Genomic DNA, 15,470 nt, shown 5'->3' with positions numbered 1-15,470 from the left:
TGTTACAGAGCATGGGCTCTAGGCACACAGGCATCAGTAACTACTGCAGCACGCGGCTCTGCAGTTGTAGCACAGGGCCTCATTAGTTGTAGCTCAGGGGCCCTAGAGCATGCAGGCTTAATCACTAAAGAGAACAGAGCGATCTTCTCAGAGTCTGTTACTAAGCTGCAGAATCTTATTCTCCCAACAGTCCTGCAAGATGAGACTATTGTGCCCACTCTACAGATGAGGAGACTGAGGCTCCAAGAGCAGGAAGCACTTGAAAGAGGAACAGCCCCAAACTGCCAAACTGCCCCTTCCCATAGTTCATGTCACACCTTCAAGTGGTTCATCCGTTCTGTTTAACAGATTTTCTGTGTTTTTTTCACCTCCATCCAGAAAGTTCTCTTGCTGCCGGAGTCTGAGCTACCTGGAAGTTACCTGATAGGAGAGTTAGGATGTGAGGGTGGGGATTTTTGTGCTGAAATCCCAGGTCCTGATCCCTAAGGTTCATCCCTGAACTGCAGAGGAACTTCTACAAGAGAGGCACCCAGGAGAGCTTTAAAAGGCTTGGCAGGGACTCTGAAATCAGACCCGGCCAGCATGTGTTCCTGAATATCAGCAGAGACACTATATTTACCCTGAAAGCCCTTTAGAGCACTGACAGCTATAAATAGCCATTAGGGCCCAAGCAAGTGGCCTTAATGCATGGCTTTCCTTCAAAAAATGCAGACACATTTTAATTAAATTTGTAATTAACCTCTGGGAGGGCAGGTCCCCGGATTCCATCCGCTTCTGAAGACACTGTGAGTAATTCCCTCTTCATGACCATTTGGGGATTAGCACACGGCCAGGAGCTCTGGAAGCAGCACTCAGGGGGTTTGCACAGAGCCTGGCTCCTGGAGAGGAGGCTCCGGGCTCAGGGCTTGAGTGTGCCCTGCAGCCTCGGGCCTCCTCTGCCCCAGGTTCTGAGTCTCTTTGTCAAGCGAGTTCCTTTTCCCCACTTTCCCCAGAGCAAGATGGGGGTCACCGCCGTGCTCATGCTGCCCCTGCTGCTGTTAGGAATCAGTGGCCTCCTCTTCATCTACCAGGAGGTGTCCCGGCTGTGGTCCAAGTCAGTCGTGCAGAACAAAGTGGTGGTCATCACCGATGCCATCTCGGGACTGGGCAAGGGTAAGCGAGCTTCGGGCTTCCCCGACGGCTCAGTGGTAAAGAATCCGCCTGCAATGCAGGAGACTTGGGTTTGATCCCTAGGGCAGGAGGACCCCCTGGAGAAGGGAATGGCAACCAACTCTCGTATTCTTGCCTGGAGAATCCCATGGACAGAGGCACCTGGTGGGCTGCAGTCTATGGGGTCACAGAGTTGGACACGACTGGGCACACACAGATGAGCTTCACAGCCTCTTGTGCCCACTTCTGCCCTGAAGGATGAGAGGCCATAGGGTGGGGAGTGGGTGTGCCCTCTGGGCAGCAGGGTGTGGGTCAGGGCTGAGTTCTCTCCCAGCATCTGTTAATCAGCCAATGTCTTCTCTCTTGGAGGCTAAAGCTTGCTTGCCTGAGAAATGAGGGGATTGGAATACCTAGGGTTGCAAATACACAGCCTACAGGCCAAAATCAGTCTGCAGAAGTGATTTGCTTTGCCTGCAGGGAGTTTCTAGAAATTTTGAAATTCAAAGCCCTCAGCTGGGGTAGCGAACTGGTGATGAGGCCAGACCTGTGAGCTGGGTTCAATTCTTGGCTCCACCAATTACTAACTGGTGATGCACTGTTCCGCCTTGGGTTTCTCATCTGAAAGCAAGGATGCTAATACTCTGTGCCTCGTAATGCGGTTGTGATGACTAAATGAATTAAGAAATGGAAAGCCCTTAGGACAGTGCCTGGTGCTGTCGTGGGCACCTCTCAAATGTTAGCAGTGGCGATAATAATGAACAAATCACACAGAGCATGCAAATGCCAGCATGCCACTCACCCCATAATCCCTGTTGTCTTACGATTGGCCTGATTCAGCCACATCACTTCCCGGTTTTGAAGGCATTTAGAAGTAACTTGAGAAGCTGGGAGTTGGGGTGTGACCTTCAGTAAACTCTTATGGTGGCTTTAGCATGCTGCTGATCGCAGTGATTCTGAGTTCAAAGTGCTCCATTTCTCAGGTCCCAGGCAAAAAAAAAAGTGAGGGGCATTGAGCAGATGAGGTAAGTTACACATAGCCCACAGCACACACCCGGTCCCACAGAACCTGACCAATCCCAGTGGGTAGCACTGGAGAGCAGCAAGACGGCCAGAGCCAAGCTGTCTCCTAGGGAAACCAGACAGAAAGAGATGTCAGGACTTCTAACTTTGCCCCAAACCCACATAATTCGGCCAAGTCAGGAATAAAGTCACCTTGTACCCACTGCGTCTGCAGCAAGAATGATCTTCAAAATACTTAACCACTGCACTTAAACTGCTTCAGAGAACACAAACCTTGCCTGTGTTTCATCACCTCTAAGACACATCATTTTCTTCCTTTAACCGTTCCTGAAATTGAGCTGGTGGTGGGGGTTTAGTCACTAAATGGTGTCCGACTCTTGTGACCCTATGAACTGTAGCCTGCCAGGCTCTTCCGTCCATGGGATTCTCCCAGCAAGAATATTGGAGTGGTTTCCCAGAAATGGAGCTAATTGTCTCTTAATCAACGGTCTCTTACGATGGCCCTAGGCCATCTTTGTGTATTTTAATATCGCTGAAATCATAAAGTCTCTTTCAGACTAATGGCCTCTGGTCTGTGAAACACGACCTCCAGGGCTGCCCACACCCAGCGCAGCTGCCGCTGCCACTGAGGATTACAGCCCAAACTCGGGAAGACTAGCCATTCTCCCTCCGAATGGTTTCCTTTAGTGAATTCTCTTATTATAAAAACCACATATATTTAAAAGGATCTTTCAAGAAAAAAGAACCGAGGGACTTCCCTGGTGGTCCAGTGGCTAAAACCCTGTAGGTTCTGTTTCTAGGGAACTCAACGTAACAAACCACTGCGTGGGATGACTGTGAGAATCAAATAAGCTAATATGCGTAAACCTCTTTCAATAGCCACTCAAGCAAGTAAACTGCCAAAGGCTGTTAGCTCTTATTGTTTCATTTGTTGGCTGTGCTGGGTCTTTCTTGCTGCGTGTGGGCTTTCTCTAGTTGCAGCAAACGGGGGCTGCTTTTCGGTACGTGGGCTTCTCATTGCAGGGCGCGGGCTACTTCGCAGCGCATGGCCTTCTCCCTGCAGGGCTTCTGTTGTTGCCGAGCATAGGCCCTAGGGAATGCGGGCTTCGGTAGCTGTAGCATGTGGGGTCAGTGATTGTGGCCCATGGGCTTTAGTTGCTCCACAGACTGCAGGATATTCCCGGACCAGGGATCAAATTCTTTTCCATTGCTCCACCAGGGAAGTCCAGCTTTTATTGTTCTTAAATATCAATGTCATTGCCACAGAAAAATACTTGTATCTACCAATCACTGCCCAGTTGAGAACATTGAGCAAGCAAGAAATTCATCTAGAATAAAATGAACTAGACAGAAGACAGCTTCACTTTTTTTTTTTTTTTAAATAAAAAAGAACCCTAGCTGGGGCATCAACCCACAATGAAAGTGTAGAGGAAACTAGTGACATTTGATCTGAAAAAAAAAAAAAAAAAGTAGCAACTGTCTCCGATATCCTCAGACTGAGATATACTTAACACTGTGCTTCTGGGGGTCTTATTGGACAGAGTCATCTTTCTGTCCAGTTTAAGAAAGAATATACCAGGATTTCCCTGGTGGTTCAGTGGTTAAGACTCCACTCTCCCAATGCAGGGGGCACAGGTTCAATCCCTGGTGAGGAAACTAAGATCCCATATGCCACACATGGCCAAAAAGAAAGAAACAGTGCCCCCAAAATCAGAACTGCCCAGTGGAGGAGGGGCTATTTCATGCCCATGTGAGCTGCCCTTCACAGAAGGCAGCCATGCTGAGGCTGGAAACAAGAAGAAATTCCAGAGGAGGTTGAATGCAATGTCCTCTAAAGGAACTCATAGCCCTAAGACTTCTGAATTCTTTGAATCCTCAAATTTGTAACCACCCCATCCCCCATCAGCAGTTTCATCCACACAGTGCGTCCTGTCCTCCTTCCTTCTTCCCCACAGAGTGTGCTCGGGTGTTCCATACTGGTGGAGCCAGGCTGGTGCTGTGTGGAAAGAACTGGGAGAGGCTTCAGAGTCTATACGATGCCCTGATCAGTGTGGCTGATCCCAGCAAGGTAAGGCCTTCGGGCAGCCAGCATGGGCAACCGCTGGGTACCCTTAGTCTTCATGCTTGTCACAGAGCAGCTCTGGGTGAAATCTAGTGATAGCTTTGGGGAAAGGTAATCTTGACACAGCCGACTTGGGGGTTGATTCATTTTGAACCCTCACCACGCCAAAAATTTCTTCTCTAGCCTCTGAGCCCCACCCCATTCTATTTAAGTCAGACTCAGAGGACCCAGAAGATACAGTATGTCATAGACACAGCTCTGTTTATAAATTCTCATGGCTGACTTTTTAAATAATACTTCAGTTAATATCTCCCTCAAAGAGGGACTTCCCTGGTGATCCAGTGATCAGGACTCAGTGCTGTCACTGCAGGGGCCATGTTCAATCTCTGGTCGGGAAACTAAGAGTCCTCAAGCCATGATGTGCAGCCCCAAGTTTTTTATTTCCTTGAAAGAAATCAGGGAAATGACGTCCCCATCCATGAAGTTATAAAGGAGGTAAACACATTTCAACGAAGCTGGGGTTTTCAAGGCATTTCTGGATCATTGTTTAAGAAATTGCTTTCAGAGTTCTCTTTAAGAATTTTTTTTTTTTTTTTTTTTTTTGCCCCTCTACATGGCATGTGGAAGTGCCCAACCAAGGGTCAAATCCAGGCCGCCTGCATTGGAAACAGAGTCTTAACCACTGGACCACCAGGGAAGTGTCAAGAATTTTTTTTTTTTTTTAATAATCTTTGCCCTTGATGTTGAATTGGATTTTGGATAAAGCCAAAAATAATTCAGAACTAAGTCTGGTATTTGAGGAGATGGAGCAAAAGGATAACACCACAACCCCAAAGCATGTTTCTTGGGATTTTATCAGGTATTGGTTGTGAGGTAGTAAAAAGGATGGTCTGAGGTCAACTGCGTGGGAAATACTGAGTTAGAGAAAGCTTCTCTGACTGATTTCCTTACTGCAGGACTTTTCAGAAACTTTGTTATGTAAATATGCATTGTGTTACTTCCAAGAAGAATGTTTAGTAGTCTATATTTCCCAAATATATTGAACCAGAGGACATGCTTTTTTAAGGGCATATCTCAGGACTCATATTTGTGAAACACTGGAATTGTATCTGCCATGTGGCATCATCAATTTTTCCACCTGTAGTCCTTCTAAATCATGGAAATCTTGATGACAGCATGTTTAGAGTTGAACACAATGCCTTGTACCTATACAGATGGTGTTTCAAAAAAATTATATTGAGTATATGATTTTGGCCAAAAAACAAATGTGGCTACAAAGTACTGGGCAGATTCTCTTGTGGCTTGGAAGCCAGTCTGAAAGCCATTTCCAAAGAGAAGCTTAGAAATGTCATCCAAAAAATGACATCAGAGAGCCTATGCACAGCTTCCATTTGGATTTCTCAGTTCTGGCCCCTTAACCAGAAGATCAAACTTTGTAGTGCATGTTTACATGTTGGGAATGGTATTGTTGCCTTGGTCCCCAAGGATGCATTTTCTCCATCAGTTTCCCTTCCCCAGTTATCTCTGCTTCACTAAATCATCTGTTTGTAGTCATTCCACAAGCTCTGAGTTTCAAAAGGGGCAACTCTTAGATGGAAGGGCCCCAAGGTCTGTGGGGATATTCCCACACGTGCCTTGACTTTCTCATTGGTCCAGCAGACATTCACCCCAAAGCTGGTCCTCTTGGATCTCTCAGACATCAGCTGTGTCCAGGATGTGGCCAAAGAGGTCCTGGATTGCTACGGCTGCGTGGACATCCTCATCAACAACGCCAGCATGAAGGTGAAGGGACCTGCCCATAAGATTTCTCTGGAGCTCGACAAAAAGATCATGGACGCCAATTACTTTGGACCCATCATATTGACCAAAGGTCTCGTGAGTTTGACCTTCCCATGGAATCCTGGGTCACTGGGCTGCTCAAGAGGTCTCTGTTATGTCTCCATATAGTCATCCACTTCCGGATGGAGCCTCTAGTCCTCTTCAGAAAAATCCCTGCTTGTTTGGTGAAAGCTTTCAGTGTTTGATTATAAATGCTGATGAAAGAAAAGGGATTATGAAAGTCTCTTAGTGGTATATTCCTATCTGCCTCCTCTGTGCAGTCCCTTTCCCAAACCCTGCCCTTTACTTCCCTTTTCTTACTCACATCCCTGGCTCCCCTCCAATCCCATTCCATGTTTCTGGACCATTGTCTTCATCCCCTGCAAACCTTCTGCTATATCCACCTTGTGGTTGATCTGCTCCTAATAATGACAGTTGGTCCAGTGTTGAAATTCTATTCTCAGTCACGAAGAAAAGAGTTTATCCCAAACTGCAAAAGACCCAGAATACCATCAATTCCTTTTCAGAAACAGGAAAGTGTTAGTTGCTCAGTCGTGGCTGACTCTTTGTGACCTCATAGACTGTAGCCCACCAGGCTCCTCTGTCCATGGGATTTTTCAGGCAAGAATACTGGGGTAGGTAACCATTTCTTTGTCCAGAAGACCTTCCCAACCCAGTGATCAAACCTGCATCTCCTACATTACAGGCAGATTCTTTATGGTCCCTTTGTGGAGATTCTAACAACCAAGTTCAAAAGCAGGTCTGAAGCTAGGGTGGGGGTTGTGGAATAGCTAGAGATGACATGGAATAGAACCAAGAGTTACAGCCCTTCCCCCATCCTAAATAAAGTTTATCAAAGCAGAATCACAAAAGGAAGAATATAAGAATATAAGGATATACATTTAGCAAAGGCTGAGAGAGCAGGATCTTCTCAGCCCAGTTGCCGTGGACACGCCCAGCAGCCCAGCCAAGGTGTGTCCTCCCCTCAACCTCTGAGAGCTCCGGTTCCCTGGCAACAAAGTGAGGCATGCTAAGTTGAGTCTTGATTTTTTGCCATCTCCTGATTCCACCTGTGCTATCATTGCTCTATAGCTTTTTCTAAATTTCCTAATTTGTCAATTAATTCTACTTAAGAGGAACTTTTTTTTTTAACCATAAATTAAAAATTCCTTTCCTCTCCATAAATGGAAGAAAACCTGAAATCAAAACAAAGTCTTCAGTTTTCCCAAGACACAGGGCTGAGGTCTTTCCTTGTTTCTTTTTTTTTTTAAAGATTAGCACATGCAAAAAAGGTTTTAAAGACCCGCCTGAACCAACTTTCCTACTGGAGGAATGGGAGAATTGAAAGGGAGCTACCTTTCTTACCACTGAAATCAGTGTCACTTCAAGGACATGGATGGGTCATTTAAAATCACCCAGGGTCGGGGACTTCCCTGAAGGTCCAGTGGTTAAGACTTCACCTTCCAATGCAAGAGGTGTGGGTTGGATTCCTGGTAGGGGAGCTAAGATCTCACATGGCTAGTGGCCAAAAAACCAAAACATAAAACAGAAGCAACACTGTAACAAATTCAATAACGATTTTAAAAATGGTTCCCATTAAAAAAAAAAAAAAAAACTTTAAAAAATATAATAAAATCACCCAGGGTTAGGTTTAGTGGTTAGCACTCGAACTTCAACTGCAGGGGGCCTGGGAATTAAGATCCTGCATGACACAAAAATAATAATAAAATAACCCAGCAATTTACCGGTCAAGCCCAGCCCACTCTTAGGCAACACTGGATAAATGGTGGCTGGGATCCAGCCCACCTGTGTCCCACTGTAATCTAGTTAGCAGGGAGGCAAAGGAGCCTGCGTGATGAGGGGTCTGGGGAAGGGGTCTGCTGGCCGCTGCCTGACTCCGTCTTGGGTTTGTAACCGTGAGTCTTCATCTTGCACTTTCCAGCCCTGCTCCCCAACATGATCTCCCGGAGGACCGGACAAATTGTGTTAGTGAACAACATCCAGGGGAAGCTTGGAATCCCCTTCCGCACAGCCTGTAAGTTGCTAAGACAAGTTTCATCTCAGGTTATGTGTCTTATAAAACAAGAGATGCGGTGTCTAGGACGAAGCATATGGTTACTGGGGGGAGGGGGTTCAGAGATGAAAGCATCCTTTGGCTTTTCTTTCATCCCCTCAGCTCCTATTTTTGAGCACCTACAGCACACAGGTGACTGAGAGATAAAGATAAGTCCTTCCCTCGGACCCCAGAAGCTCATCTTGTTCTATGCTCACAGCAGTTATATCTGTTATTTATGCACCTCACCATATCCTCATTCTACAAGCCAGGCATCTGAGCCCCGGTACCTGCATTCTTAACCCTGACGGCCTCAGGACCCTGAGAAATCAGTCTTACATGGGGAACCAGGCTTCCCAGGAAGGAAATGGGAATTCACACCTGTGTCAGGCATTTTACACACATTTTCTCACTTGGCAAGAGTGATACTACCCTTAATTAATTAATTAATTACCTCTATTTTATGATTTATTTTTACCTGAAGTGGTTTAATACTAGTCTTTTTAAAAAAATTATTTAATATTGGAGTATGGTTGATTCTGGGCTTCCCAGGTGGCATTACTGGTAAGGAACCCACTTGCCAATGCAGGAGATGTTAGAGACATGGGTTTGATCCAGGGTTGGGAAGATCCCCTGGATGAGGGCATAGCAACCCACTCCAGTATTCTGGCCTGGAGAATCCCCATGGACAGAGGAGCCTGGTGGGCTACAGTCCATAGGGTCGCAAAGAGTCAGACACGACTAAAGCAACTTAGCATGCATGGCTGATTTACAACGTTGCGTTAGTTCCACGTGTACAGCAAAGTGACTCAATTATACATATACATACATTCATTCTTTTCCAGATTCTTTTCCTATAATGGTTATTACAGAATATTGAGTAGAGTTCCCTGTGCCATACAATAGGTCCTTATTATCTCTTTTATATATAGTAGTGTGTATATGTCAATCCCAAACTCCTAATTTATCCTTTCCCTCCCTCCTTTCCCCTTTGGTAATCATAAACTTGTTTTCAAAGTCTGTGAGTCTGTTTCTGTTTTGTAAATAAGTTGATTTGTATCATTTTTTTAAGATTCCACATATAAGTGGGATCATATGATATTTGGGAATACCAGACCACCTGACCTGCCTCTTGAGAAATCTGTATGCAGGTCAGGAAGCAACAGTTAGAACTGGACATGGAACAACAGACTGGTTCCAAACAGGAAAAGGAGTACATCAAGGCTATATAGTGTCACCCTGCTTATTTAACATCACGAGAATTGCTGGGCTGGATGAAGCACAAGCTGGAATCAAGATTGCTGGGAGAAATACCATTAACTTCAGACATGCAGATGACACCACCCTTACGGCAGAAAGTGAAGAAGAACTAAAAAGCCTCTTGATGAAAGTGAAAGAGGAGAGTGAAAAAGTTGGCTTAAAGCTCAACATTCAGAAAACTCAGATCATGGCATCTGATTCCATCACTTCATGGCAAATAAAGGAGGAAACAGTGACAGACTTTATTTTTGTAGGCTCCAAAATCACCTCAGCCATGAAATTAAACGATGCTTACTCCTTGGAAGAAAAGTTATGACCAACCCAGACAGCATATTAAAAAGCAGAGACATTACTTTGCTGACAAAGTCTGTCTAATCAAGGCTATGGTTTTTCCAGTAGTCATGTATGGATGTGAGAGTTGGACTATAAAGAAAGCTGAGTGCTGAAGAATTGATGCTTTTGAACTGTGGTGTTGGAGAAGATTCTTGAGAGTCCCTTGGACTGCAAGGAGATCCAACCAGTCCATCCTAAAGGAAATCAGTCCTGAATATTCATTGGAAGGACTGATGTTGAAGCTGAAACTGCAATACTTTGGCCACCTGATGTGAAGAACCAACTCATTTGAAAAGACCCTGATGCTGGGAAAGATTGAAGGGGGGAGGAGAAGGGGACGACAGAGGATGAGATGGTTGGATGGCACCACCGACTCAATGGACATGAGTTTGAGTAGGATCCAGGAGCTGGTGATGGACAGGGAGGCCTGGCATGCTGCAGTCCATGGGGTCACAAAGAGTCACACAACTGAGCAACTGAACTGAACTGATTTGTCTCTGACTTATTTCACTTAGTATGATAACCTCTAGATCCATCCATGTTGCTGCCAACGGCATGATTTTATTCTTTTCATGGCTGAGTAAGATTCCAGTGTGGGGCATCCCGGGTGGTCAAGAATCTGCCTGCCAAACGCAGGAGACATGAGTTCGGTCATTGGGAAGGTGACCTAGAGAAGGAAATGGCAACCGGCTCAAGTATTCTTGCCTGGTAAACCCCATGGACAGAAGGACCTGACCGGCTACAGTCCACAGGGTCGCAAAGAGCTGGACAGGACTGAGTCACTGAGTGTACACGCACAATATTCCAGTGTATATACGTACCACATTCTCTTTATCCATTTATCTGTTGATGGGCATTTCGGTTGCTTCCATACCTTGCCTAGTGTAAACTGGGCTGCAACTGGACATTTTAAAGACAAGAAAACTGAATCTCTGAGGGTAAAACTGGCCACTTGCCCAAAGTCACACAGTGGAATACTAGCTAAACTGGACTGGGTCCCATCTCTGCATCTGCCCACTGCTTCACAAGGGCTCTCTGTCCGCATCTACGAAGTGAGGGGCAAGGCTGGGGATTTTGCGGCCTCACCCAGCAGAGCCTGTAGGGATGTGTGTCTCCAACCCCCTCCTGGGAGGCACAGCGGGATCCGCGCCCACCCCTGGGTTGGTTTCTCTTCCAGACGCCGCCTCCAAGCACGCGGCACTCGGCTTCTTCGACTGCCTGCGGGCGGAAGTGGAGGAATACGACGTGGTCGTCAGCACCGTGAGTCCCACCTTCATCCGCTCCTACCACGTTGATCCAGGCCAAGGAAACTGGGAGGCCTCCATATGGAAATGTGAGCTTTCAGAGCACAGCTGGAGGGAACGGGGCTGGGGAGGGCTTGTGGAGGAGCAGGGTACGCCCAGGGTGGCGCGGGCGGGGGCGGGGGGGGGGTGAGGTTTGGATACCGTGGGGGCGGGGTGTTCCTGAAGCGTGAGACTGGGGAGATGGGGTATCTGCACCCAGCTGGCAGCGGGGAGGGGCCCCAAAACTTCAGTCCCAAGGCACCAGGTAGAGGGAAGCCTCCTTAACCCACAGCCAGCAGACCAAAGCCGCTGGGCTCCATCACTCACAGGCTGTGTGACCTTGGTCCCGGGACTGCCCGTCTCTGGGGCTCAGTTTCCCATGTGGAAGAGCCAGGATTTGGTTTTGGAGAACCTTCTGCTCCCCTTCCCTAGGTGGCAGCACAGAGGAGAAGCTCAGAGTGTGGCCCAGAGTGACTACTCTGAAGCTCCCCTCTGTCTCATATTAAGTATTGGAACAGCAGCAACTCCCTTCACCCCTCTATCTGTTTCCCCTTTGGAAAATGAGAGATGATGGTAAATACCGACCTGGTAGAGTCCTAGAAAGGAAAGTTCCAGCTCACAGAGTTTGGAACAGCAACTAGCACATCCTGAGTGCTCCGTAAGTGCACCTGTGATCTCTATTCTAGAATGCTCTATACAGAGCAGCTGCCTCACAAGGCTCAGTGGTAAAGAATCCACCTGCCAATGCAGGAGACGTGGGTTCAATTTCTGGGTGGGGAAGATCCCCTGGAGAAGGAAATGGCAACCCACTCCTCGGAAGTCCCATGGCTATACGGCCTGTCATGAGGTTGCAAAAGAGTCGGATGCCACTTAGCGATTGAACAACGAGGACGTGGGCAACCTGTTCCCGGAGGCACTGGACAAGCACAGCCTGGCAACAATCATGAGTAGCAGCCCCTTCATATATCTGACACCTTCTTACCTTCTAAACTCTTTCTCATCCCTTCCACTACTCATAACTACCCTGGGATGTCAAAGGGCTGGAAACTGCACCCACTTTACAGATGCAGACGCTGAGGCACGGCGGGTAAAGTGCCTGCTCATAGGGCATGGCCAGCGGCCAGCACATGCAGGGTTGGCCCTGAGGCTGGGTCTCCAGCACCTCACACCCCTCCCCACCTCGGGGGGTAGGGCTTTGACCACCTCCCCCCTCCCCCCTTCCTGGGGGTGCTTTTCAGTCTTTTTCAGGAAGCTGACCTATGGGGTGCACCCTGTGGACGTGGCGGAGGAGGTGATGCGCACAGTGAGACGCAAGAAGCAAGAGGTCTTCCTGGCCAACCCCATCCCCAAGGCCGCTGTGTACGTCCGCACCTTGTTCCCCGAGCTCTTTTTCGCCGTGGTGGCCTGTGGGGTGAAGGAGAAACTCAGCGTCCCGGAGGAGGGTTAACCGCTGGGCTTCAAACAGGTCTCCTCGAGGGGAATAAAGGTTTTGCTGGTAGGTGGTGGGTCCTTCCATCTTCTCAACACGGGGGTGGGGGTGGGGGTGGGGAGGGAACAGTTCCCCCCAGCTGCACTCCATGTGGGAGATACTCACCATCACAGTTAGGGTGGCCCTCAGTCACTCCGGGCTTCCAGGTGTCTCCCATGCGACATACCCAGGACAGATTTCCAGAAGCTTCTCAACTGTATAAGGTGACAGTCCAGCAGAAAAACAGGACCCGTAATGGGCTCAACACACACACGCCATCAGCCTGCCCAGGCACTCAGAAAACCACCTCCATTTTACCTAAGGGTGATCTGTCCAGTCAGCCCCCCACAGTAGAAGCTGGGCTTGCAGCTCCTTAGGGAAGCGCTGCTAAATAGAACTTTCTAGAATGATGGAAATATTGTATCGTCTGCCGTGTCCAGTGCAGCAACCACCAGCCATGTGTGGCTGTTTGGTACTTAAAATGTGGCCCGTGCAACTGAGAAAGGGAATTTTTTATTTTATTTAATTTGCATTAATTTAAATTTAAATAGCTGCATGGGGCTAGTGGCTCCCAGGTTGGCATTACAGCAGAGCTGTAATCCTTGGTCTTGGCAGCAGAATCAGCCCTTTTCCCTGGATTTCATTTGTCCCAAGAGGAGCCCAGGCACAGATGTTTAAATTTTTTTTCCAGTGGATTCTAAATTGCAACAAATCTTGAGAACTTCTGCCCCGGGGCATCCAGCTCATTCCAGCCTTTTCTTACATTCTCAAAGCAAAATTCATTTAAAACTGCCATTGTTATTATTGGTGGGTGTTTCCCTTAGTTTAGTTTTTCTTAAACACAACAGTTAATGATTCTTCAGATCTTGGAAAATGTAGGATATATTTTTTGCACTAATTTTGTAACTACTGCTTCAAACTTTTTCTAATATTTATAGTTGAAAGAGGGCCCAAATTTCCTCCCTGAACCCAAGCCATTTACAAAATTAACACACGTGGTACACATCCACATGTACATATCCCTGAATTTATAAAGGAAAATGTCAGGGACTTACTTCCCTGGCGGCCCACCTTCCAAGGCAAGGGACTCAGGTTTGATCCCTGGTTGGGGAACTAAGATCCCTATGCTGCAGGGCAACTAAGCCCAAGAGCTGCAAACGAAGACCCAGCGCAGCCAAAAAAAATAAAAGCACAGTGTCCAGACTATATGATCACCAAGGAACCCAGGCAGCCCCAGGATAAGGCAGCAGGCCAGGATGGGTCTCCAGAATTTAGGACTCTTAAGTCAGGGCAGGCCTAGAGTCAGCAAGATGACCTTCTGTGTCATTATTGTTGTTGGGTGTCAGGGTGCCTGGAGGTGGCTAGGCCAGCATGATGGAAGGTCAGTAGGGGCTGGAGGCAGGGGAGGGACAACACCAGGAAGAAAATGACTGATGTGATTGGTGACTGGAGACAGAGAAGGCAGCTTCGGGACGAGAAGGCTGGAGCCAGCCCTGCAAGCAGTCTTGGGGTTGCACCAGGACAAGGTCAAGCTTGGCCACCACTCGGCCCCAGACCTGGGGTCCTGACCTGCTCTCTTTAGGGCTCTGCTTCCTCTCAGGGTGGAGTGGGCTAAGGGGCCCCTCCTTTGGTGGTGGGGGGTGGGGTGGGGCTGCGTCCATGCTGGCCCTGATCCACATTCCGGGAGAGCAAAGACTCGAGGACTCCAAGGTGAGGGAAGACCTCGGCCCCTGGGGTTCCTCACAGGAAGCCGCGTGGAATGACAGCTCAGGAAGAAAGGCCTCAGGGAGAAAGACATCCATGTCATAGCTCTGCTCCACTGTCCCTGCAAGCCAAAGCGGTCAGAGACCTACGGGCGGGTCCATCCTCAGCCGGACTGTCTGGCCGGGACCCCAAGCTCCCTGAAGTTGAATTTCCTGTTCGGGGACTTTGATCTCCCTCTGACTGGATGCCTCCACCCCATTGCCTTCCGGATGTCCCTGTGTCCACGCGGGCCCTGCTGCCTTCTCATGATGGGATATCTCACCAGTCTAGCAAATGAAAACCCATAGGTTGAAACACAGGGGAAAAACTCTTCTAAGTTGTTGAGGGGAAGGCGTCATGCAATAAGAGAAATGGCCACCAGGGGTCACTGTGGCTCCAAACCTATTTTATAGCTGCATTCTCTGTTCAGTTCAGTTCAGTTCAGTTCAGTTCGGTCGCTCAGTTGTGTCCGACTCTTTGTGACTCCATCGACTGCAGCACGCCAGGCTTCCCTGTCCATCAGCAACTCCCGGAGTTTACTCAGGCTCATGTCCATTGAGTTGGTGATGCCATCCACCCATCTCATCCTCTGTCGTCCCCTTCTCCCCTCTTCAATCTTTCCCAGGATCAGGGTCTTTTCAAATGAGTTGGTTCTTGGCATCAGGTGGTCAAAGTATTGCAGTTTCAGCTCAAGCATCAGTCCTTCCAATGAATATTCAGGACTGATCTCCTTTAGGATGGACTGGTTAGATCTCCTTGCAGTCCAAGGGACTCTCAAGAATCTTCTCCAACACCACAGTTCAAAAGCATCAATTCTTCAGCACTCAGCTTTCTTTATAGTCCAACTCTCATATCCATACATGACCACTGGAAAAACCATAGCTTTGACTAGATGGACCTTTGTTGGAAAAGTAATGTCTCTACTTTTTGTTATGCTGTGTAGGTTGGTGATAACTTTTCTTCCAAGGAGTAAGCGTCTTTTAATTTCATGGCTGCAGTGATTTTGGAGCCTAAAAAAATAAAGTCTGTCACTGTTTCCTCATCCGTTTGCCATGAAGTGATGGAATCAGATGCCATGATCTGAATTTTCTGAATGTTGAGCTTTAAGCCAACTTTTTCACTCTCCTCTTTCACTTTCATCAAGAGGCTTTTTAGTTCTTCGCTTTCTGCCATAAGGGTGGTGTAACCTGCATATCTGAGGTTATTGATATTTTTCCCAGTAATTTTGATTCCAGCTTGTGCTTCTTCCAGCCCAGCATTTCTCATGATGTACTCTACATA

The 15,470-nt window shown here is 47.7% G+C and overlaps 1 protein-coding gene across 2 annotated transcripts; it reads left to right on the top strand.

The window, feature by feature from the left end:
* Positions 1 to 998: 998 nt before the first annotated feature.
* DHRS7C (dehydrogenase/reductase 7C) lies at positions 999 to 12,425 on the top strand. 2 transcript variants are annotated; one of them, XM_068979094.1, is made up of 6 exons: positions 999 to 1,152; positions 4,125 to 4,237; positions 5,891 to 6,101; positions 7,992 to 8,084; positions 10,873 to 11,028; positions 12,217 to 12,425. In XM_068979094.1, exons 1-6 carry the CDS (start codon positions 999 to 1,001, stop codon positions 12,423 to 12,425), a joined length of 936 nt encoding a protein of 311 aa, XP_068835195.1. The 2 variants fall into 2 exon arrangements, with proteins under 2 accessions (XP_068835195.1, XP_068835194.1); XM_068979093.1 differs by having other exon boundaries at positions 5,888 to 6,101.
* The last annotated feature ends 3,045 nt before the right edge of the window (positions 12,426 to 15,470 follow it).

The sequence above is a fragment of the Capricornis sumatraensis genome, chromosome 8 (genome assembly GCF_032405125.1).
Source record: "Capricornis sumatraensis isolate serow.1 chromosome 8, serow.2, whole genome shotgun sequence".
NCBI classification, from domain to species: Eukaryota; Metazoa; Chordata; class Mammalia; order Artiodactyla; family Bovidae; genus Capricornis; species Capricornis sumatraensis.
Note: the sequence above shows the minus strand (reverse complement) of the source record. Positions and strands in the feature narration are given on the sequence as shown.